General features: G+C 42.2%; 1 protein-coding gene across 5 annotated transcripts; it reads left to right on the top strand.

Moving 5' to 3' along the window:
• Nucleotides 1-13,449: 13,449 nt before the first annotated feature.
• ccnl1a (cyclin L1a) lies at nt 13,450-23,265 on the top strand (the record flags this gene model as incomplete). 5 transcript variants are annotated; one of them, XM_079224779.1, is made up of 10 exons in its annotated part: nt 13,450-13,699; nt 13,935-14,009; nt 14,695-14,804; nt 16,619-16,739; nt 16,918-16,982; nt 19,416-19,515; nt 19,646-19,750; nt 20,780-21,036; nt 21,203-21,301; nt 21,470-23,265. In XM_079224779.1, the coding sequence occupies exons 1-10, from the start codon at nt 13,460-13,462 to the stop codon at nt 21,945-21,947; spliced, it is 1,650 nt and encodes a 549-aa protein (XP_079080905.1). In that variant the 5' UTR covers nt 13,450-13,459. The 5 variants fall into 5 exon arrangements, with proteins under 5 accessions (XP_079080905.1, XP_079080906.1, XP_079080907.1 ...); XM_079224780.1 differs by lacking the exon at nt 21,470-23,265 and having other exon boundaries at nt 21,203-21,305; XM_079224781.1 differs by lacking the exons at nt 13,450-13,699; nt 13,935-14,009; nt 14,695-14,804 and adding an exon at nt 15,224-15,352.
• Between the last annotated feature and the right edge of the window lie 2,306 nt (nt 23,266-25,571).

The following is a 25,571-nucleotide window of genomic DNA, read 5'->3' as shown; positions in this document are numbered from 1 at the left end:
ACGCACACTCACCAAGCAAAGAGGAAGTGATGTTTTCTCATTTGATCCAGCACACGCAATCTTAGCCTCTCATACAGTCTCTCAAACCACAAGCATAATACACACGCACACACCGGCTCAAATATACACGTTTTCACACACCAATCTGTCTTTTATGTTTCTCTGTCACCCACATCTATTATTTTCCCTTTCCCCCCCCCCACTTACACGCATAAATGCACACAAGCACACAAAGAAAAACACACAACCACGGCCTAAGCCCGTGGCACTGACGCTCCGTTCGTCTGATCTTCTGGAAAACAAGGTAGCCCTGGCTAAGCCTGACTAAAGATATGTCACATGCAACTTTAGCCCCACTCTGCCAAGAGCCAAATCTGGTGTTTCATGTCCCTGACGATTCAATTTTGTACTGCCAGAGTTTGATGACCAATCACACAGCTGTCATTGTCACACTTTGGGACAAAGCGTTGCATGACCACAGTGCCTCTCATATATTATTAAAAGTTCAGACATTGGTCAGACATTGGCCCTGTGACAATGCTTTATGTGACCGTCCTTCTTCCTGTTTATATCGTGAAGAAATCAACACTTCACTGTCCCTTTTAGGCCTCAGGTTGTCAGCTCGACTGAACATCTACTCGCAGTTTTTGGGAGTATCTTAAATGGTCAAATGCAACAGTGTTGTCATTACTGTGTGATAAATAATAAGAAAAAGAACACACACTCTTAAACTGCTGTGTCAATGTATCCTTTGTCTTCTTCTTTGATTTCGTAGCTGGCTGCCGCCCTGGAAGAGCAGAGAGCCCAGAATGCATTGCATCTGAGGGAGCAGATGGAGGGGTTTCGCCGGGAGGCGGAGTTAGAGCTGACAATTGACAGGGAGGGGAACCAACTGCTGCTTCTACAATGCCAGCGGGACAGCACACAGCTTCAGGAGAAGGTGCATACATGTTAAAATGACACTTAACACTACACAATATTACACTGCAGTAAGATATCATTGACGTGCACTTGTAATGGGCAATTTTTATATTTACAATATAAAGCTTCTTCAATAGTCCTTTTTTTGTCTTTCTTTTCCGTTCTATCTCCTTTCTTCACATCTTGCAATCAACACATTTTGAGAATAAATCAAACGAGCTGACATGAAGATAGATTATCCTGTGGTTGCAGAGCATATGAAAGACCATGCATCACTCAGGTTATTGATTTTTCTTCTGCTGTCTTTTTAAACTTTTTTTTTTCTTGCCTTCACCTTCTTTCTTCTCCATTTCCTCTCTTTGACCTTCTACCTTCAAGGAATTTAAGACCAGGATTTCCCATTTTGTTGTTGCATGTAATGCTTGTCTGATGAACCTATGCTATTGTCTGTATTTCTGTTTGTGTTTAATATGTGTCATTAATTCCCTTACATGCCTTCCGTATTATTACACACACACACACACACACACACACACACACACACACACACACACACACACACACACACACACACACACACACACACACCTGTGGTAAATCTCTGTATGTACTGAGGGGAAGAAAGACCGAGAGAGGCATCAAATCTAGACTGTGGGGATGAGACAATAGAAAACAATGAGACATTAGGTGAACTGGCTCCCAGTTGTTACCACACAATGAATATATATATAACAGCCCACAGCACAGCTTATAGTATGAGTCACAACCAAAACACAATGATGTTTCAGTCGACATACAATCACGAATATATGACATGTGGTGACAGTTGATGAATTTCCATAGTCTAGTAAAACTGAAAATTCCAACTCTACCCCTTCAGCTTTCACTGTGTCTGGCACTGCATATTCCCCTTTTACCCACTTCCTGTGCAACATCTCGATTGGGGTAACAGAAAACATGTTTCCTCCAACATGTGGCACGCAACCTATTCACATGTATGTCATCTTGATTTCCATGTAATCTTAGCTGCAGATTTGGGCAAGTCCGTTTTAAGATCAGAAAGCGCGGAAAAGCATAATTTCTTGTTGTATTCGAGATCATCACGTGTGTACACACGTCACTCAGTTTCTATCCATTTCACCGATTTTGACAAACCAAATGAACAGTTAAATAGTCGTAATTCAGTGAAAATGTAAAGATCCAAAAATTGGGATCTACTACTTATTCCTCTCCAGCTGGAGGAGAACGAGCAGGTGCTGCACGCACTGCAAGACGAGCTGCAGGAGGAGAGAGGAAGCAGGATGGAGGAGAGGAAGAGGAGGGAGGAGGAGATACGTCAGGAGCTGCAGCACTCCCAACAGCAGGAGGCATCACAGCTGAGCCAAGCGAAGGCTGGACTACAGCTGGTGGCAGAGAGGAATGCAGAACTTCAAGAAGAGGTGTGTGTGTGTGTGTGTGTGTGTGTGTGTGTGTGACCAATGTTTCTGCATTATGTGGTGTTCAATGGTCCTCACAAGAATAAGAAGTATTGAAACAAATTGTCACTGTTCATGTGAAAACCAAATGAGATTCACATTTGATTCATAATATTCTACTGGTGTGTTTCTCTGCCGATGCTTTTCAAACAGAGTTGGATTCAATTTAGTAAGTGTGTGTGTTTTTGTGAGTGTGGTCACAGCAAAAGGAAGTGACTGAGCATGCATGCAGTCACATACACAAACAAACAAACACAATCCCACACAAGCAAACACTTGCCTTCTAGTTCAACTTTGAATCTCATCTCTCTTAGAATGTACCTTGTTTGTCTCGAGGCGCAGGTCCCGAGATTGGATTGCATTTCGACTGCCTCTCAGTGGCTCTCATCGTGTCACCAGGCTCGTAGCTGACAGTGTAAACTACGGCAAAAGTGCTGACAGACCTCTGTGTTGACTTGAGGGGCAACCCTCATCAAAACTGATGGGAGCGAACCAGTAAAGTTGTTTGACCGACACGATGAGCTCAAAGACACGAAAGTGCTCTGCACAGCTGGAACTGCAGATTGGATGATGATTCCATGTGGAAGCAGCCCTCTCTCACATTACACTTACTAGTTTAATCCGTTGCTGTTGTAGCCATTATTGCAGCATCATCATTGTAAAATCCTAAATACACATAACAACTGGCAACCCAACATACATGTACATTTGCGCATGGAGTAAATCTTATGTTGAAAACTTAAACAATCCCAGTTGAATTATAAATGACGGGGGCAAAGATCCCACTGAATAATTTATTTAGCATTTCATCCTGAACAGTTGTTTGTATCATGGTGCACAAACATGACTATACTGTCCATTGTACGCAACAACAGAGGATGCATTGAAGGCCGCGAACAGCGGGTCTTTCTATTGATTTATATAGGATAAGGATGCCTCAATGTTTCGTTAATATACAAGTCACTGAAAACCCATCATTAAAAGTTGGAGACGGGCATCCATCCGAAGACTAGTCAAGTAAACGCCTCCTATCCTCTTCTCAGCATCACCATCACCTCCTCCTCCTCCTCACTCTCTCATTCAGCTCAGCTTTGTCCTGCTGCAGTCCGAAAAGCCCTCTAACAGTCAACCCACTGTCTCTTTAACCGCGTCCCTCTCAGAGTGCCTGTCCAGATAGGTTCAGCCAGTTCAAGGTGCCCTGATGCCAATTTCACAGCTGACATGCTCTTTTATGTCATTCATGGACCTTCAGCACAGCAGCTCCTTCCCCCAACCACCGGTTTCTTTCTCATCTAATTTAAAGGGGCCATTTCTTTCTCTGCTGTGTTTGTAGTTTTTAGAGCAGATCAATCAGTATAATCCCTTTAGATGACCTTGTGATTTGTATTCCTTTTTTCCTTTCTTTTTGTCTGTCTGTCTCTCTAGCCTTTTAACACTGTCCTTCAGTTCTGTCTCTAATGATCACTCTCAGTTCTTATCTGGTTCAAACCCGAGCTTCTATCATCCCGTTCTTTATAATAGTTGTATTGATCTTTGGATGTTTGTATGTGTGTGTTGGTTCGAGATAATCAGGTTTTGATCATGACCTTGTGATATCGCTCTGTTGCCGAGATACCGCTGGAATGTTGAGGCATTTTCATCATTAACTGTGGGAGCATGTGAGTGACCTTTTAACCAGTCAATTTTAAAGATACATCACTGAAAAACTCATCTCAAGACTGAACAACAGAAGAAAAAAAGATCTGAACTATGCTACTTTACAAATTTAAAGGACATATTCACTCATTTTTTACACATTTATCTCTAAACTTTGTATCTCATTGGCCGCCTATACCAACACATGCTGAACCTGATGACCTTTTGAGGCCCCTGTTTCTAGTTGTGTCCAATAAATCAACACACCAGTCTCCACTAATGCAGAATTTCAACAGCATGGTATCATCACTTGACTCGCTTTTGGGACCAGGTACTATTCTCGTTCTTTTTCCACTGTAAATAGTAAGTACTCCCTCGATGTGAATTATAAAAGTAGCTGCAGCAGTTGAAGGTAGCAGGGCTATTTAAGAATGGCGGGTTTGTGCAGGGTGTCCTATGTTGCGCATTTGCCGATTCTAATGCCGATTCTCTCTGACCGATCAGTGGTCTGCATGTTTCAATCCACCAGTTAGCGTCGGCTCAGCTTGTTAGGAACCTAGACCTGAGGTGGTGTCAAAAAAGGACCCGGTATCTGGTGCTATCCACTACTGTTGCCATTAGAAAACCAAAAAAGAAGCAAGTCGTGTCGAGTTGTTCTGTGGCGTGCTGTACAATCTTGGACATAAGTACCTCCTCCATGGACTGTTTTCAGTTTGGTTTGTTTGTCTGTTTGTTCGCTTGATTACAGAAACTACTGACCCGATTTCCATGGGCCAAGGAAGAACCCATTAACTTATGGAGCAGGTTTGTCTTGGGTCTCCGAGTGATCTTATAGTTCATCAATGTAGTCAAAATTGAAAAGCCAAGTCCTGTGTCTTCTTCTTAGCGGTCCAGGAAGTTTCCTGTTAGTCTCTGATTGTTGGAATAGTCTTTACCATTAAAATATCATTTAACATATTCCATTAATAGCAATACATGTGTGTGTATTTCGTTTTTTTCAGGCCTACCAGGGACTTTATTGACATTATCTTAAAAAGTGAATATATAATATAGTACAAGCACGTCATTCAATGGCTGATACAGTACGGAGATGAGGTTAAAAATTATTAAAGCTTCGGTGTGTAATGGTGCACGTGGACACACACACAAGAACACACACACAAACACATTCTGGTGGTGCCCCATTTAGTCCCTCCCTCTGCTTTGTATTTTGTCTGCTCCCTCCTGAACTCTTTCACTTTGTCTTTCTTTCTTTATTTTGTTTCTCTCTCTTTTTCTTCGTCTCTGTCTCCCTCTGCCTGTCTTGTCTCCCTCCCCCTCCCTCTCCACCCTGAATGCAGCTGGACCAGGACAAGAGGAAAAGGTCACTGTGTCTGGGGGAAAAGACGCCTGACTTTTAACCTCTCACTAACAACACTGAGGACACACACACATGCCAGGTCAAAAAGGTGTGTGTGTGTGTGTGTGTGTGTGTGTGTGTGTGTGTGTAGCCGGCTGGAATGTGGTTTACAGTGTTAGATTAAAAGCGGGGGCTCTGCGGGTCTGCGTGCGACTCCCATCTAATAGCCCTGTAATCCTGCTCTCACTCGGAGCCCCTAATGATGGCTGTCTCTCTCTCTCTCTGCCACGAGACTAGCATGCAAGACATCACACGCATATACACACATGCAGGATGTAACACATGCCTCCATATAAACAGAGAGGAAGGAGACTCACACTACAAGTCGTGCACACACACAGGGAAAGGAAGTGGCCAAACACGTATGTACAAACTGTCATTCTCACACACGTAATAATTGCAGACAATGGCATAAGGCGTGACACACTGCACATGGAACATGCATATAGAGGCATATAGGCACCTATTAACACATACGCATATGTTGGCAATTATAGACACATGAAAAGAAAAACACGCAAAAAGATGATCGTAAAAAGAGAGTATAAACACAGTCTTTCATCATTGGGGATTCCCCTCACAGAACAGTCAGGACCAGATTGAGACATGCACACACAGTGATGGTGGAGCTAAATGTCATCCCTTAATGGAACACCTCAACCCCAAAATGATCTCTTGCATATAAATCACTTGCCCTGTGTTACGTTGCATTTTTTTAAGCTAACTTTGTATTTCTCGCACGCCTTCATGTTGAACAAAGAATCCAAAAAAACAAAGAAAACTAAACAAACTTAGTGTGGGCCACGTTTACTTCCTCACGACTGGATAAATATGACTTGGATTATACTGTACGAGTTGTGTCAGAGTTTGTAAATGGATGTTTTGATGTAGTTTAAGTAACAGTTTATCAATCATTTTACTGTATTTTAGTTTTAAATTATCCAACTGGTAATTCCGGTTGAATAAATCTGGGTGTTTCATGTGATATTTATTTACTTACTTACTTTGTCCAGTAGCTTATGGTGGCTATTGTCAGCAAACTTTAAAAAATAAATAGATATTGCTGTATAACTGACATTGCTGAGTCAGTTCATTGACTTTATGAATATTTTCCTTGAGCGGCTTTAACTATGTTTTAGCATTTACCATTCTGTAATTATCACATGCTAAACGGCAGCCACAGAGTTGTTTTGTTGTTTTAAGAACACGTGTGCCAAATGTGTGAGCTAATGACTTATGATTTGCGCGGCGGAACAGGAAACTGACAGAATCTTTCGTTAAAGTATCTGTTAAGTTCTAATATTTGCGTTTGTTACCCGACCGTTTTGGAATGCATACAACACGAGTCTGTTATCACTGAGCAGATGGTCGAAATGACGTAAACCATTCAAATGTGCACGTGTTTGTAATTAAATGAGCCAGTGAGCAGTGTTTATGGACGTGCGCCATACTGGTAGGAAATGTATGTAAAGTGATGAGAAAGCTAAGAAGGGCTTTGCAAGTGCAGCATTTATTTTGTTTCTTTTAACTTTGGCTCAAGACTTGAAGTGAGCAGCTTTCTTTTCTTTTTTCTGTCTGGCCGTCACATAGCAAGAGCTGAAGTTTGTTTAAATCAGACTCACTGACAGAGGTTCTAAGTATCACATGATAACTTGCCACCAACACATTTAGTGTATATTGTATTCCGATTTTAGAAAGAAATGCATACATATTGTCTGAATAAATAGTTGATGTTGTTATATTTTATTTGAGTCTATAGCTTGTAATTGTAATCTGTATACTGTTTTGGGTATTAATTGGTGGTTTATTTGTGCTGTACATCTATTAATACTAGGTCGCTGTGACTGTGTTCAGGTGGCTGGCTTGTGTTGACCAAGCCTCTTGGTTTATGTCAGTGTTAGAGCAGCTCAGAATTACCACCTCTATATATATTCAGCATTCAAGTGGTGTCTCTCTCATCACTAAGAGGGAATGAATGAATGACATCTATCTTAAGATATTAGTTTATGTTAGTGGACAAGTTAAACAAACACAATACAACTTTATACAAGTTTTATAATACGGCCTGAAACTCCAGCTCTGTGCTTAACTCACATACATGAGTTTATATTGATTTCCTCAGCTCGCTCGCAGAAAGAACGTGAATACTCTTATTTCCCAAAAGTTATATTTTTTTTGGGCTTGAAACTTGAATGCTACACACTAAATGCCTTAAATAAAAACACTACTCTCTCTCTCTCTCTCTCTCTCTCTCTCTCTCCCTCTCCCCCTCCACCCTCCAGGTGGCGTTGCTCCAGGAGACAGTAAGGAGGGAGTGTGAGGAGAGGGAGGAGCTGACAGCCGCTCTGTCTCGAGCACAAGGGGAGCTTCTTGGCCTGCGATCCCCAGCGTCTCATCAGGGCTCCTCCAGGTCTCCTCCAAACCCCATAAAGAGACACACACCCCCGGGGAACAAGCATTTCCATCTCCATAGTCAGACCCGGGTAACTCTTACTCGCTCTTTGAACTCCCCGAACACACTGCGACCCGCCCCTCCCTCGACAGACAAAGACAGAGGCCATGGCACAGATGGAGGAGGAGCGGGGAGGGGTTTTGAGTCTTGGAATCGAGATGAAAAAAGACGAGAGGGGACACTGCCCAGACTGAGCGCCAGCAGCACAGTGAGCGAGGTCAAGCGTACGGTCAGTTTAGTGACGGAGAGGAAGGAGAGACTGTAAAAAGCAATCAGGATGGATTACAGTTAGTGCAGTGGTTCAAAAATAAAACACGATTTCAATATTGTTTTAAAATATATTTTTTATGTTAATCATGTTTTTTTAATAGTATTTTATTGTTCCCTTAGAGTCAACTAAAACTAAACTAAAACTCACACGCGTACTTATGGACACATTAACACACACTTTATGCACAAGACACAACTACTGAGTCCTGCTCAAACAGCAGCAAACTCCCCAGACACACACCCTCTGACAGACATGCACTTGTTTTCTCACAACCCAACTCACGCATTCTCAGTGGCACGCACAGGACAAACCCACACGCACACACATGTACACACAGACAGACACACACACACACACACACAGCCTGTCACAAGGGCAGGGCTAAAGGAGCATGACAGTGTGTCCCCTGCCACCCGTGGACACAAAGAAAAGGCAGGCACACACAAAAGAAACTGTAAGGCAAGCACCCCCAGACACACATGCACACGCAACAATTACCAGCCCTCACCAATCAGGCATTGTGTGTTATTGACATCATTCACTCCGTGCAAGGTCTTTTCCACCCCCACTCCCCTTCCTCTCCCTCTACATTTGGGATAAATTGGCATGATGGGAGAAATGTGTGAAGTGTGTGTGGCATGGAAGTCATTTCCCCGCTTACTGGCACACATGGAAAGCTTTTAGTTTGACTTCCTCGTGTCCGTCTCTACCAACCCATCTGCGAGACAATGCACAGGGAACGTCGTTCGCACAGAAAGGTGGGACGATAATGATTTTATCCTGCCAACGTTTCCTCTGTTTGCCAAAACACACACACACATACGGCTTAAGGTCTCGGCCCGTGGGGAGAGGACGTTCTGAAATATAAAACAATGAACAGTCTGTTTCATTAAAAGCTAATCTTCTACCTCCTCTGCTTTTTTGTCACGATGGTTAAAACTGGAACTTTTCCTGCTCCACAAGACAAAGTGATTCATGTCGTGAATTCTAAATATAGAAATTTACTTAGGTTTTTTTTATAAATTTTATGAAATGGGTTTGCATAAGATTTTTAATAAGCTTCCCTAGGAAAACTTCCCCCACAACTAACACTCCCTCACTGCCCCTTTTTATAAAAAACAGCAATACATATTCCGTTTATGTGACAAAGGCTTTTTCTTTTTGTGTGTCCGCTGACTCTTTGTTGCCTTCCTGTGGCCTTGTGTGTGTTTACTCGTTGCATGAGACTTTGCCGTGTGTGTGTGTGTGTGTGTGTGTGTGTGTGTGTGTGTGTGTGTGTGTGTGTGTGTGTGTGTGTGTGTGTGTGTGTGTGTGTGTGCGTCTCCAGTGAGTGGTTGTTTCCGTCCTAACACCCCCATCACTCAGTTTTTTCAAATCAAGTAAACTCACTGAAGGACAAGGATTACATGGTAATCATCACAATGTGGTGTGTGCGTGTGTCCGTATGTCACATGCCAGTGAGAATGTTCCTGGACCCAAATTATGATTCTTTCATTTGCATTGAGCTGTATAAAGTCAGCAAACCCTGTATTCATTTCACGCAATAAGTGAGGAAAAAAAAAATGTTTTGCTCGAGAATTCATTTCCAAAACAGTCTCAACTCAAGGTCCACTTACTGGCTTGTTACGAAACTTTGCGACCTGAACAAATGGTCTTCATCAGCAGACGAGGCTTGAACTCCATGTTGAAACGTTCCATTGTTCTGACCACTTTTATTCAATTGTGGCTTGAACGGTCTAATCGAAGAAAACCTCGACAAGAAGAGGAAGAAGACCAGACATTTGTTGCCAACTGTTAGCCCTTGATAGTTTTGGATGCAGTTTTGGATAGACCCTTTCTGTGGCAAACAGGAAAAGCTCAAGTGGAATTAATACCATTATCGATGTTTGAATTCTATTTCGCTGCTTCAGGTTCCAGAGTTCTAGTACTGTTCGTGCTGCCTCACTGTCACTCTGACATGGCTGACTGGGTCACTTGAACCAAACAAAGCATCATTAATGTTACTATTTCCAACTCTTTATTTTTTTTCTGCTTTGACAAAACGTCTGCACCAAAAAGGGTCCACTCCAGACAGAGGCCGACCTGTTGACAACCGCTCACATTCTCCCTGCACATGCTCTTCTGACCGCTGACATTTCCTTTTATCCCGGTTAAACTTCCTCCCACCGTGACCCGCATGTCTGCTGTGCATTTTAAGAGATCACCTCTTCTTATGCCAGTCAGGGCATAAACGCACTCTCTTCTATCCCCCGATACACACTGTTCTGACAACACACAAACGCCACTCTCTCTCTCTCTCTCTCTCTCTCAGGCACACACACATAAATATGTCTATTTGTCAATATTATTCTAATCTCTTTGGCCTTATTTTATTATGAAACCACTGTGACCCTGTTTCTAAAAAGGAATTCCTTGTCGGCCTCTCTTTCTGTGCCTTCCCTTCATTTCTGATCCTGTCGGCTCTCTCTTTTCTACTCCTACCTTGACCTGGTGTCCTTCCTGGTGTTTGTGTGTGTGTGTGTGTGTATGTGCGCACGCGTTTGTGTGAATAGATAAGTACTTTCTACATCTCGAGATATATGTCGGCTCACAGCATAAAGAACCATTACGTTGACATGAGTGATCGCTATTCAACGTTCAAATGTAATCGGCCTGAACAAATGGCCGCACGCACAAACACTCCTAAGTAAACACACCAGGCATGCCTTGCACACACATTTGGAGTGTGTGATCTCCTCACAGTAATTATCATAGCAAGGCAGGCATGCACACGTGTCCCTGGTGAATCTGTGCATGTTGCTCGTAAACACACACACACACACACACACACACACACACACACACACACACACACACACGTCAGGGAGTGGCGTGTGTGTATAACTAAGCCCTTGTTCGTCACTGGGCGGCCCTGAATGCCTCTCTCCTGCTTCGTTTTGGTCGTTCCGGAATTCTGCTGTCCCGTGAGCCCTCCCACACCCTATAATTAGTGTCACCCGGGCAACCGGAGAAAGAATGCTCAGTATTCTTGTCGTCGTGGTAACTGCGTAAGTGCGGGGCCCGAGGTGCTGGTTGTAGGTGTTGGTTAATGACGGGGACAATGAGGCCTCAGTCTGCCACCTCATGTGGTGTATTAGGAAAACTCAGTGTGTGTGTGTGTGTGTGTGTGTGTGTGTGTGTGTGTGTGTGTGTGTGTGTGTGTGTGTGTGTGTGTGTGTGTGTGTGTGTGTGTGTATATCTGTCTGTCCCTTACATGCCACATAGAGCCTCAAGCAGGTTATGAAAGAAGACCCTTGTGCCATGTTTGCATGATTGTGCTATTGCTTACAATAGTTTTTGACACACACACAATCAATCTTCTGACCCCCCCACCCAACATTACATCCCGTGAGCTGTGTTTGGTCCCCGTATGCACTGCACACAGCAGACTAAATGTAAAAACATTCCTGTTGACCCAGTAAAACACATGAGTTAGTTTGTTGTAATTTGACAAAAAAACTGCTGTATTTAGGACTACAGCATAATACAAACCAGCTCAATGGATCTACATCTGAAGTAGAAAAGTAATTGTTAACAATTGTTTCCCACATAGTTTCAATTCATCTTAGTTTTACAGATTTTGATTATATTTTGGGGAAATACTAGTGTTAAATAGTTTGACCTTGAACACATATTCAAATTAAACAGTCTGCGAGGGTGGAATCACTATGATGAGTTTGCAAGTGGACACAACTTCCTTATAAGGGGTCTCAAGCCAAAACGTTGGAACCACTGATAGAAACAAATTAATGAAGGTCTTAAAACTAAATTTATACAAGACAAAGTATCAAGATCAAGTAATAATGCAGGATCCACCATAGTTGATATTTTACTTTCGTGGGTGCAAATTCCCTAACAAATGTGTAGTTAATCAAACTACAAAATATGAAATGACTTGCAGTGAAACTTGCTTTTTGGGGTCAGTATATAAATCCTCATAAGACACATTTTCAACCCGGGAAGACCATAGGGCACCTGGTTTTCAGAAAACTCAACCGGTGGGTCTCTGGTTCTCTCTGCTGTCTGCTTCTAGTTACTGCAAGGCTTCAGGGTACACAGTCCTGGAGGCTGAACACTGAGTGAACACAATGTTCCCTGGTCTCGCTAATCACATGAGGCTGCGCCTTCTTTCACAGAACCAATGCCAGAGTCTTAAAACCAGCACAGAATGAGTCTTAAACCAGCTTGTCCTGCTCCCCCGACCTGGGTCTCTGCTTTAAACGGTTAAACAGACAATGACAAAGCTGATACCACTGACTTCCTGGACCCTGTGTGTACATTACGCATGCAAACACTGATTTAATTTTTTTTTAAAGAAGAAGAAGAAAAAAGTTTCGGCTGTGACTCATAATTCTCATAATTGGCGGATGGATATGTTCCGTGGGTGAGAAGTCCGGACTTTCCCGTAAAGGACGTCACTAAACCGGCTGGTGGCGAGTCGCTTCCTTCTGTTGCCTTCGCGTGATGTTGGAAACGACACACTACATACAACAATAATTAAATTATCTAATGAGATGCGTGTATTTCTAATATGAAGTGATATTTAGGGAGATAAATATATTATTATGAATGTATTATTTTTACTAATTGTAAAACTGAGCCTTCGCATAATAACACTACTTGGCTTAATCGAATAAGACATGTTAATGTCTAAAACCTTTTTTTCTGGTGTTTTCTTGATGCCGGATCAAAGGGTGTGTAGTGTTTATGAAGATAATTCAACAGGTTTGACGAACAACTATTATTTGTTTTAGCATTAATTTGTAAGATACTTTTGCTATTGGAGAAATGAGCTCACGTGGAGCTTGTGAAGGAAGCATGAGATAACATCATATGTAATGGAAAACAATGGAGCTATTTGTATATCAGGTCAACGGATCTGTTTATTAACTATCTAATTGTATAATGCGTGATTAACTTTGTTTAGACTGTCGGACTTTGCGGTTGCAATCGATAGACAGATGATCAAATAATAAGAAAATAATCGGTAAATGAGTGCCTTCTTGAATAACAGTGAGAGTATTAATGAATGTTACATTCCAGATAAGTTCGTTAAAATTCTGAGCGAAGTCGTGTAGCTTTTGTATTCAACGATTTGGTATTATTGAGGGACTATTTTCTCGTTGGGGATGTGCACACACAAGTCTGCGTCCTAACACGGCGGTGACGTCACGTGCTTTGTCAGTCACCCTGCTCCGCGGTCGTTCCGTTGAGGCTGGACGAGCTTGTCGCTGATAACCAATATTCGCTAATTTTTTCGGGTGAAGATGGCCGCGGGTCCCCTCTCAGTATCGTCCAACGCATCCACGAACAACGATGGCATCCTTATCGGTGACAAAGTTTACTCGGAGGTGTACCTTACCATCGACAACTCGCTCATCCCGGAGGAAAGGCTCTCTCCGACGCCGTCGATGGTCGACGGCCTCGACTTGAACACGGAGACCGACCTCCGCATCCTTGGGTGTGAACTGATTCAGTCCGCGGGCATTCTTCTCCGGCTACCACAGGTAAACCTCGTTGACTCGTAGTATATTTAAATGTGTCCGTTTGTGGTTTTATTCGCCTTAAGTAAAAGTTAATATTCGTTTCTAGTCTCGAGCACATCGCGGCCTTCTGTTAGCTGTTTGCTACTGTTGGCGTGGTGTAGTTAAAATGGCGGCCGTCCATTGTGCAAGTGTAACATAGTTGGTTAGGCCTGCTTTACACGAGTCCAATCGTAATGGTCGGTGTTTTCCTTGGCAGGTTGCAATGGCAACGGGGCAAGTGCTGTTTCATCGTTTTTTCTACTCAAAGTCCTTCGTCAAGCACAGTTTTGAGGTGAGTCGGTTTAAGCTTGTGTCTCTTTGTCAGACCGGTTTTCCTAGCGTAGCTCATCGTTGTGGTTACGTTCGTGGCAGCCATATTGTCGATACGTTTACCAGCATTATTTGAACTGCTGGAAGTAGGAAGCGGGGGAAGACTGAATATAGTTACAAATTGAGACTAAACGAGTCAAACACTCGGAAGTACAGAGATAATGCCGAATAAAATACATTATTCCCTTTTCTCTAATGGAACACCTTAAATTATGATCTTAAAATATTCAGCTGGTCAATGTAACATTATACATCTCATTCTATCAGTAACATTAGTTAAAAGTTAAATTTATTTTGGTTTTACTACAAATATTTGATTGGAATGATAAGTACTGTCCTCTACAAGTGGCTAAACTGGTAAATGCTCAATCACACACTATTCATTGTGACGTGCATCATAATTAAGCCCAAACAAAACTAAGGACATACAAATTATGTTAAGTTAATAACATCTCCCACTGTGACTTAATTTTTCCAGGGATATTCCAATGGTAGCTACCCATAGTAGACTGAACATGTCTTGTTGATACATTTGTGTCTCTTCATTGGTATATTTCAATGTTAAGAGTACTCAGTATCTCTGTATGCATGGCATATGTTATTGAACTCTTTCTTCCAATCCTTTGTTTCAATTATCTTCTTTCCAGATTGTTGCGATGGCTTGTATCAACTTGGCCTCCAAGATTGAGGAAGCACCCAGACGAATACGAGATGTCATAAATGTTTTTCACCATCTGAGACAGATTAGAGGCAAAAAGTAAGTATCGACATTGGGAAATAATACATGTTTTTGTGAAATGGATCATTTATCCAATATAATGTTGTATTATATGTTTTTTGCTGTGAAAGTGCTCTTCTGTATATCCTTGTACTCTAAACCATTTTAAAACTTTTCAGTTTCCGCTTCACTGGTAGTTTCAGAAGTGTTATTGTCTACTTAACATCTGAGTTTGACATTACACTGAAATTTGAAATCGTGACAAGCTCACTTTAAAAATTGGCCTGCATTGTAAGACAAGGCACCACAGCTGTATTTGCTTGTGCCTTTGTCTTCTTAGAAAAATGTTCATGTCTATGCTATAGACCGTGGCATTAACTTGGCTTCTTTTTTCCCTTGCAACCAACTAACAGCGACCAGCTACATTTACCAAAGCCTGGGTGATGTGGAATGGTACGTAAGATGAAGCAGTCGGCATGACAACCATGATGCAAGGGGGTCTCTCCTCCCCAGGGCCACCCCACCCCCTCCTCTGGGAGAAGCCTGTGGTCTGAACCACCGTGGGGCACTGGGATCGGGGATGACAGGTTGGCCGAAGGTCCTTGGCCCCCGGGGCTCCTTGAGGACTCCTGTGGTTCATTCTTAAGCTTTGGGTATCTGTCCGTCAATCTGCGGACCATTGGGTAACGTAGTCTTCTTCACTGACTGCTCTTCACCGTGCATCTTGTTTGTGCTTTAAGAGTAAAACCCCATTCACCAACTGTTCGCCAACCCATAGCTTTAATAGAAATATCACCTTGTTTTTTGACGTTATAATAATTAATTGGATACTTGTAGTCAATGAGGGTTATGTTTTTGTTTAGGGTCAGTGCATGCACTGTAGCTTTAATAAATTGGCTTTATATGTAGTGAATTTGGATCGGCCTTAAGTGTAACGTAACCGTGATGCACTTGTAGCAAGTCTGTTGTAAAGAGGTGGATTTGGACCTTTGGTCATATCAAATAATGGACATCACAGATAATGTTTACCATGCATGTGATTTTCAGCATGACAGTATTCACATTTAATTTTCTGTTTAAGACATGAAAATTCAAGATTTTGACTTTAAATTGGATCTTTGTTTATACATTTGCTGAATTATACTAAAAGTGTTTTAAGTTCTATTTATTCTGGTATTGTGATATATATCGCACATCATAAATGGTACATGAGGCCTACATCCCTTTACTGATTTATAGATCACAATGCATCTAATCAAAGTTGTCAATTTTAAAAAGGTGAGGTTGCTTTAATGAATGTTAAAATTTGCTTTATGTAAATATTTTAGTTTGGATTGATGCCATTTAAAATACTCTGTTTAACCAGCAGATATGTTGTAGGTTGGTACAGTGTTCTGTTTGCAGGGAAAGTTTTCTTGGTCTGGATATGCTGCTTTACTATGAATACAAGTCGAGTGGTTTTGGTTACTTAACAGTTAACTTTAATGGCATACACAGTACATAAGAATAGGTGAGCATGATTTGTGACATCACGTCATAGTTTTAATTTTAAAATGTTTTGCCCGTTGGGGTCGTGGTGTGGCCGATGGTCTGAGTTGATATTTCTGTTAAAGCTGTGACAAATGGTGAATGAGGTTGAGAGCGGTCTACAAAATCCCATATGCTTCGCTGGAACCACAGGAGTCCTCAAACCCCAGCAAACTGTCAGGCATGCAAACAGTTAAACCTGTTGCTTTAAGTTGGTTGGAACGGAAAAAAGAAAAGAGTGCAAGAAATCAAAAGGGCACTTTCTTTATTTATTTATATTTCCAAAGGGGGAAACATTATTTTATTTTGATTCCTTTATGAACCAGGACTCCAAGTTCATTGATACTTGATCAGAACTACATAAATACCAAAAACCAAGTCATCAAAGGAGAACGGCGGATCCTGAAGGAGCTGGGCTTCTGTGTGCATGTCAAGCATCCCCACAAGGTGAGTTTAAGCCACACTCCTAACTCTTTAAGTTGTGCTGCGCAGTGTAAGTTAAGTTGGTTTTACCATGTAGGTGCAACCACACATGAAACAGCTTTTGCAGACTATTCTCAGCATGAACAATTAAGCACCTGGGGTGTTTCTGTGTTTCTAACGTACCGTTGTTTTATGATTCCAGATTATCGTCATGCACCTTCAAGTCCTTGAATGTGAGAAGAACCAGACACTGGTCCAGACGGCCTGGTAAGTTCCTTCCTAGTTCTCCACTGAACATCTCCAACCGCAGCAACCTGTGTCATGTCTGCAAGAAGTGCCACCAGACCTGGGCTAAATACGAAGTTGAACGAGTTTCAAATGGTTGAATCACTTGAAGAGCACTTTATTTATCTGCTAGGATCTTGGAACAAACCCATATGTGGAAACGACACCTGTCGGATAAGTGATGTTCAGGTGCCCCATGTGTTCTTAAGCACATATTTGAAAATTATTCAACAACCATTTCGCCCAGGTTTGACTGCGACGTTCCCTCACTCCATTTTAACCCTTCCACTTTTTTTTCTGATGGAGCAATTTTTTTAAATTGCAAATCTGTTGCGTGTCTCACTCTCTAGTCTGCCCTTACATGGCTTTGCTGTAAAGTCTGTTTGATGTGCGGTGCCCATGGAACTTGGTTTAACTTTGTCCTTTCTCTCTACTCTTTGATTAAAGGGTAGTCCATGCTGGTAAGTCACATAAAGAACCTCTGAACTCTGCCTCCTCCAACCACATGACCTAAGGAAGCTCCCTTCATTGGCTGGCTGCCCTTCTCCAGACAGCCAATCCCAATGACGAGATTCACTGAAGGGGTCGGGCGGGCCTTTCCCAACAGCCAACATCATCTTGTTTTCTCTTGGGTGTCCAAAAGGATTTGTATTTATTGGTCTTGCTAAAAAGGTTTCAACTGTAATACCCAATTTTGCTAAGTAGCTACATATACGTTTATATTCTGACTTTTTTCTAGTTTACTTGCATCTAGCAATGAAGTAAACTTAGACACAACAGAATAACTTTTTTTTGGACCAATTTACCTGCCTATTTAAAAAAAAATTACAGTAGTATACTGTGTCCTGTCCCCAACTTACTTGGTGTCCAGACATGTGTCTGTCTTACAGGCTGATCCAGTTCTCAGGTCTTGCCTCCACGGACCTGTCTCGCCCACGCAGCAGTCAGAATCCAGCGGCCATGTGCTATCTATAGTAGCGTTAGCATAGCAGTTTCTCATTGACATGCCAAAAGTGCAGGTAATTTGACGAAGGCAGGATAGACTGGAAGTACGCCCGGTGTGGCAATGTTGTTAATAAGTACGTGTGGCATCCTTCCCGTAGAGAAGGTTACGTTATTTGAATGAGTGGAACTGTGTAGCCTGAAATGCAGCAATTGGAGACGTTCACTGCTTTGTGATAAGTTACCTTTTTGTGCTGGTTGTAGTTCCTCTTGGTAATCTGAATTGGGGTTTAACCATCATGTTTCTGTTATCACACGTTTTTTTGTCTTTCGGACTTCTATGTTTCTTAAGGACATAGATGCTCACACCACCCTACCCTGTACTTCCCTGATTCACACCCTGGCCATTTTGTCTTTCCTTTTTTCCCTAACTCTTCATGGCTAATCTAATTTATCCATTGTACCAGACAACCCACTGACTCATAATCTGTTTATATCACAGATATTTCACTCAACCTAAGTAATGAGGCATAGATTGCAATGAGTTGCAGACAAAGACAATCAGTGGTCTTATAGGGGTTCGTTTTATATTGTGGCTGTTTTGCAGTTAAGCCTTTCAATCAATGTGAGTGTCACATGCCATTGCCAGATAATTAGACCAGTGCTGCATCATTTGATTACATCAACATGCCACTGACTCCCAAAATCTAGCTTTTGTGCATGCCACCATACATGCTGTGCCTTCCTATTCCCTCAGATATAACCGTTTGAAAGCCACTGCATTCTTGATGAATGCATTGAATCCGTATGTCTGCATGCCTCCCCTCACACACGGCATGTGTCATTAAATCAATCATCATTAATCCTAATCTAGCTACTCTACGGTCAGTGTGGTAAAATGGTGTTGGCAGGTCTTCAGTAGATTCTTTTCCCATTTGTGTCTTCATGCTTTACCTGTGACATACAGCACTCCCATGGATGCCCCAGAGAGAAATGGACAAAGTTAACATTTTGAAAGATCCAAATGCATATCGCTGTTCAGTACTGTGAAACTTAAAATGTATAACCGTTGTCTTTATCGCTATCAGGGCTTATGATTAATTTGATGCTGTTAGTGGCTCTATTGGTCTCATCCTTAAACGGCAGCCTATACATGAGGATGTCTGAGCAGTTAGTGTTGTTGCTTATTCAAAGGTCACCCACCGGAAATGTCTGGGTGGTGAAGAGGTTATTTCTGTTGATAGATTTAGCCAAGTTTGAAAAAGAAATGACACATTAAAATCTCAACCAGAAATTAGAAAAACATAAAGCCCTGATAAAATAGCCACGGAGTGTTGCAGATCATTGACCGACCGTAACAACTTGCGGCTAAAGCCGTGACACGTCCTAAAGTATGTTGGCATGGGTAAGAGGTGGCTTTGTGTAGACAAGATGCTATGTTTTTGTTTCTATGTGTTGTTTTTGTCTTTATAGGAACTACATGAATGATACCCTAAGGACCAACGTGTTTGTGAGATTCCAAGCCGAGACCATTGCCTGTGCCTGCATATTCCTCGCTGCTCGAGCCCTGCAGGTAGGACCAAATGGTTACCTGAATCCTGGTTTCACATTGTTTTCGCACTGAATGTACTCTAACCCTCTATAGCTATACCTTAGAGTACCTCCCTCCTAATAATAACACCTTTTGTGCGTGTGTCTCCCAGATACCTCTGCCATCCAGACCCAATTGGTACCTGCTGTTTGGAGCCAGTGAGGATGAAGTTAAAGAGGTGTGCATCACCACCCTCAAACTCTATACCAGGAAGAAGGTAGGTCATTTTTAAAGCACAGTATTAGTATGACCATGGATCATCTTGAGACTTGCAGACGTTTTAGACTTTGTCTATTTTAGAGAAAATTGAAAGACTATTTTGGAGGCAACTTTTGCCACCACTGTCGTACTGTTTTTTGTTTTGTTTTTTTTAAGGGTTATTTTCATTGTCAACAATTTATCTGACAATTATTTTCTAGATGAGTCGTTTAGTGTATAAAATGTCCGAAAATAGTGAATTATGTTTCTTAAAGTCCATACATTTAAAGTCTTTAAATAAGAAAACCACTTTATGCCAACATGAATAAATAAAAAGGATATTATTGCTGTTCTCCCTGTATACGTAAGAGAAAGCGGCAGACACTATTCTGGCTTCCCATATAATAATCCATTAGTTAATAAATAGTTGTGGATATTTTAGCATGCTTTATTTGTCCCTAAACTTTGACCAGATGACATTTTGAGCGTGGATGAAATATAAGTATAAACCTGGCTGTCCATCATTGGTAGTAGACTGAAAAGACATTCTACTTTTGGGATTTTAAAGCTTACTTCACTCAGTGCATTGAGTTCAGAAACATTAGTCAGCGACACTAATTATAGTCTTATTTGTTGGGGGTGGAGTTAGTGAAAGCCTCATCACAGCAGCCAACGTCTCAGCAGGTACAGAGTTGCCTCTGCCAGGTATTGTAATGCAGCACAGTGTCAACAGAAGCGCTGTTCATGTGAGTCAGAGACTAAAATTACTACAACCTTTTTTCAGTGATGTACCCTGTGAAATATTTTTCCCAGTAGAACCACTGGCTTATTGTATGGTTGGGAGATTGACCGAAACTATATACATCTGTCTATCTGACACTGATCGGCTCTTCGCCCAGTACCACATCTCGTCAGTCTACTAAGCCGGAAACATCGTGCATAGATTCGATTGCTATAGGAAAAACTTAATGTCACAACAAACCTATTAGCAGCACTGCTCCCAGCAGCCAGTGTCGTCTGTAAGCTGACAGTGTGGTTTCTTCTCCAGCCTAACTATGACCAGATGGAAAAGGAGGTGGAGCGGAGGAAGATGTTCTTGTCAGAAGCCAAGCTGAAAGCTAAAGGCCTGAACCCTGACGGTACCCCTGCATTGTCCACCCTGGGGGGCTTCTCTCCTGCTTCCAAGCCCTGCTCCCCAAGCGTCGCAAAGGTGGAGGAGAAGTCTCCAAACCCCCAGCTAACCCTCAAACCAGCTAAGAAGGAGCCAGAGAGCCGGACTCAGGTCAACAAGAGTCCACACAATGGGTAGGAAACAAACACATAACATAAAGCGCATTTTTAGCAATTGTCATCCTTTCTTTTTCCTCCTGAAGTTAATATTTTGTTTCAGAGTAAGAGTTGGCTGTTACTTATCTAAGAGTGCTTGTCTTCATATTTTTTTTAGAAGTTCCTAATTTGTTGTTGTTTTCAGCGTAAGGAAAGACATGAAGATTGGGAGGAACAGCCGGAGCCGAAGTCGATCTTGTTCAAGAACACGCTCCCGGTCTAGATCCCGGTCTCCTCGCAGACAGTAAGATCTCTTCGAATATGTTCGAATATTTTTCGTTTCCTGATGTAAGTGTTGACTTGTATGCTACGATAACTTTAAACGTGCCGTCAATGTCTTAACATAACTTGTATTTATGTTGAACTGGTTGAATGTATTCCTCATCTTCGTCTTTTGCCTCTGCTTCCACAGTTACAACGGCAGACGCAGTCGCTCGGGGACGTACAGTTCTCGCTCGCGCTCCCGCTCTCACAGTCGTAGTCCATCGCCTCGGCGCCATCCGCCCTCACCCCTCCTCCCCCACCTCAAGACCAAGTCCGGCCACCACGGCAATAGCGACTCCAAGCCCAGCAGTCGCCACAGCAACAGTGGAGGCGGAGGATCCGGTCACAAGAGGAAGCGATCGCGTTCTCGCACGCGATCCCGCACTCCAGTCAAAGTAGACCGGGAGCGGGACAGAGAGAGGGAACGGGAGAGAGACAGAGACCGCACTTCCTTTGAGCTCTCGACAAAGAAACACAAACATGAGCGAGGAGGTGGCCATCGAGGAGACCGGAGGGAAAGGGAGAGGGAGAGGTCTCGGTCCTACGACAGGGAGCGGGAGCGTAGCCACAAGAGCAAACACCACAGCAGTAGTGGGCACTCAGGACATAGCCGTCACCGCCGCTGAGGCCCCACCCCTTCTCCTCCACACACCAACAGGCTATCTCTCGGACTGATGGTCACTGAAGTATTTTCGGTATACTCAAAACTAAATCTGATTTGGCGTGTCCTCTGAACGCAATGTGACTCCTAATCTTTTCATTTAATTAACTGACATCTTGCAAGTTCTTCTAATTTAACTAAATGGTTGTATTTAAACTATTATGGAAGCAACCTATCGGATGACATTGCTGACGTGTCCTCACTGCAGCTGTCAAAGCCAAATGCTGCACCTCTGCCGTGGTTGAGAGAACATGCCAAGTTTGGTTTCTTTTTGGGTAAATTACCAGCCTAATGCCAACCTAGTTGGGTTTCTGGGTTTCTCATATGCATCCTGAAAATGACCATTTAAACTCTATGATTTACAGGAATGTTGATTCTCTTCAACCTTTTTATTTTTGTTTGCCTAAGACAAGTAACAAAATATTAAGTTTTTTTTTTAATTTATATATATATATACATATATAGACTTTTGCCTTGTCGTCGGTGGCATTCATGGAAACGATGTTGACATTATCTAAATCCTACCAATACCTTCTGCATGTACAAATGTCTTAGTGATAGAATACTCATTAATTTGACTCGTCTACACAACGGCACACTTGTAGCTGATATTTGGCAGAGGTGGTTGATGTTGTGTTTCTATGGATAGGATGTGTGCGTCTGAGGAACCCGGGCTGCAGCCGTATCTACCAGCATACTTGTAGGTTTACTAACCTTTTTTTTCACCGAGGTCAGACACCAATGCAAGTGACATCAGTCCCAGACCGCTTGTCCTGCCAACTATATGTTTTACTTCATTCTCCCATGATACCGCCCCCCGAACACCACAACATCTCTAGCCTACCCTTATGTTCTTAGTTTTACATGTTAAAGTTATGGACTTTGGGAAAACAAAACTTATTTACAGTGTAAAGATGGATCGATATCTGCTGACAAAATGTGAACGCTTTGATTTATAAAAGCGAACCGCTCAGTGGAACCATTGAATGAACAAATGTAAAATAAAGGCGATCATTCAGGAAGATCAGTATGTTTGCACATTAAGGGACAGGTGGGCGAGTGGTATTTTGTTTCCATCTTTTTTTTGACAAATGTATGTTGCTAAAGCTGTGTTTTGTACAGTTTCAATTATAGATCTGTTTAACTTTTTTCTTTTTTTTTACAGCAGGAGATGCAGACTTGATTTGAAAAAGTTTAGGGTTGTCAATTTATTACACTGGTTTTTAGTCTGCACGTGTTCATGTCCAATTTTTATTCAATAATAAATGAGTTATGCCACTGAACTCCATGGTCTTCATTGAATTAGACTTGTAACTAAATCGGGGAGAACAACCCACCATATCTCTTTTGGGAGGAGACTTTTGTGTCAATGCATTTGTCTTTGTATATTCTCACCAAACGGGAAGCTAAACCCTCATCTCAAATCAGTGAGTAGAGGAAAAGCTGAGTCCATATGATGCACATGACATGATTTGAATACCCTAAATGTGAAGCTGAGTATTGCAGCAGGTGAATCCTTAGTGCGTTGTGACCGCCAGAGGGTGCTGTTGGCCTTGCTAATATAAGTGCGCATGTCTTGAAGTCTTGTCCAATATAGAGTTGGCTCTTAAGACCATTGTCATATTTTCACCAGGCAATGGTTGGTCTGTCTCAAAGTTCCCAATCTCCATTTGTTAAGTACTTCATCGTGTTGCTGTTGCACAATAATGAAACCTGCCAGAAAGCCCAATGACATGACATGCACACGTAAGCTGACGGCGCACTCTGACGCTTGCTTTGCAGATTGTGCAACAGGAAGCTAGTCCACACTGCCAAAGAATGGGGAGCACTCATCTATGATGCGCATTAAAGTACCTTCACATACAGGACACACACACACACACACACACACACACACACAATATCCACTGTTGGCCTGACAAATCTGTAAATCATTCCTGCTCTTTTATATAACAGTCATGTACTATTTTACATATTTTCGACACGAAGGTGTGGATGAGTATTTTAGCGGCTGAACAGGAGAGGGAGGGCGTAGTAGACGGACAATGTTTTTAAAGATGAAAGAAGGCGGTTTTTGTAATGTGATTGACGTGGCGTTGGAAGGATAGGGTTGGATTAAAGATGACATCAAGTTTACAGATGTGTGTGGAAGCAGGAACAGAGGTGCCATCGATGCAGAGGGAGAAGTTGTGGTGGGATTTGGGGCCGATGATGAGGATTTTAAATTTATCGCCGTTGAGTTTGAGGATGTCTTGCATCCAGGGTTTATATCTGAGAGGCAGTTGGTGGTGGTGGAGTGGGGGGTCGGATGATAGAGATGGAAAGCTGTGTGTCGTCAGTGTACCAGTGGAAACTGGAGACTGTGGTGGCGTATGGTGTTGCCAAGGAGGAGCAAGTAGAGAATGAAGAGGAGGGGGCCGAGTACTGAACCTTGAGGGACACCTTGGGCCTGTCAGCCTTTGATTTATTGATGATAATGAACTGTTGGAGAGGTATGACTTGAACCAGGAGAGGGCTCAAGACGGGAGTGGAGGATGGAGTGGTTGATGGTGTCAAAGGCTGCACTGAGGTCTAGTAGGATGAGGATGTTTAGGGAGTGGTCATCAGAGGAGAGGAAGGGGTCATTGGTGACTTTGATTAGGGCGGTTTCTGTGTTGTCATGAGATCTGAATCCAGATTGAAATGGTTCATAGAGGTGGTTGGAGTCCAGGTGGGTTTTGAGTTGGTTGGCAACAGTGTGTTTGAGTATTTTCGACAGAAAATGGAGATTGGAGATGGGTCGGTAGTTGTTAAGGATGTCAGGGTCCACGGCAGGTTTTTTGAGGATCGGTGTGACTGAAGCGAGTTAGAGAGCGAGGGGGCGGAGCCAGTAGACAGGGAGGAGTGGGTGGGGGGCCGGGAGACAAGCCGTGACTAAAGTGAAAGGGATGGGGTCCAGGTCTTCCTACCAGATAGTGATTTATTAAGATCTGAGAGGAGATTAGGGAGAAGTGGGACAGTGACCAGTCAGTTAGTGGGGGATTTGCTTTGGTTTTGTTGAAAGATAGGAAGGAGTTGCATTATATATATATATATATATATATATATATATATATATATATATATATATATATATATATATATATATATAATGATGACATTATTTGTTTAAATGCCATAGAAAATGTAATACATACATTCATAGCAAGTAACATTGTAATAAAAGTATCCTAGGACAGTTTGTTGCAAAAAAAATGTATGAATATAGTAAGTTTCAAAAGTGTTATAAAAACAGACATACAAAATGTATATTTATATTATATACTTACTATGACTAGGCCTAGATTATCAAGGAAAAGTGTATTTAAGTTTATGAACAATTGGATGATTTGCTACGTCCTCAGGAATGTGAGTAATCATAAAAGCACAAAGACGGGGTCATAAAACATGGCAGACGATTTGAATGTCGAGTCTTATCTGCTCTGAGTATGTCCAGACATTCCTCCGCAACAAAGGTGTCTCTTGAAGTGCTTTTGAATGCTAAAATGGGAAAATAATGGCAGTTTGGGAATGTCAAGTCAGTTAAGCTGATGTGTGAAACAACAGCATT

The sequence above is a fragment of the Taurulus bubalis genome (assembly GCF_910589615.1).
Source record: "Taurulus bubalis genome assembly, chromosome: 10".
Taxonomy (NCBI): Eukaryota; Metazoa; Chordata; class Actinopteri; order Perciformes; family Cottidae; genus Taurulus; species Taurulus bubalis.
The sequence above is the reverse complement of the archived record's forward strand: the minus strand, read 5'-3'. Positions and strand labels throughout refer to the sequence as shown.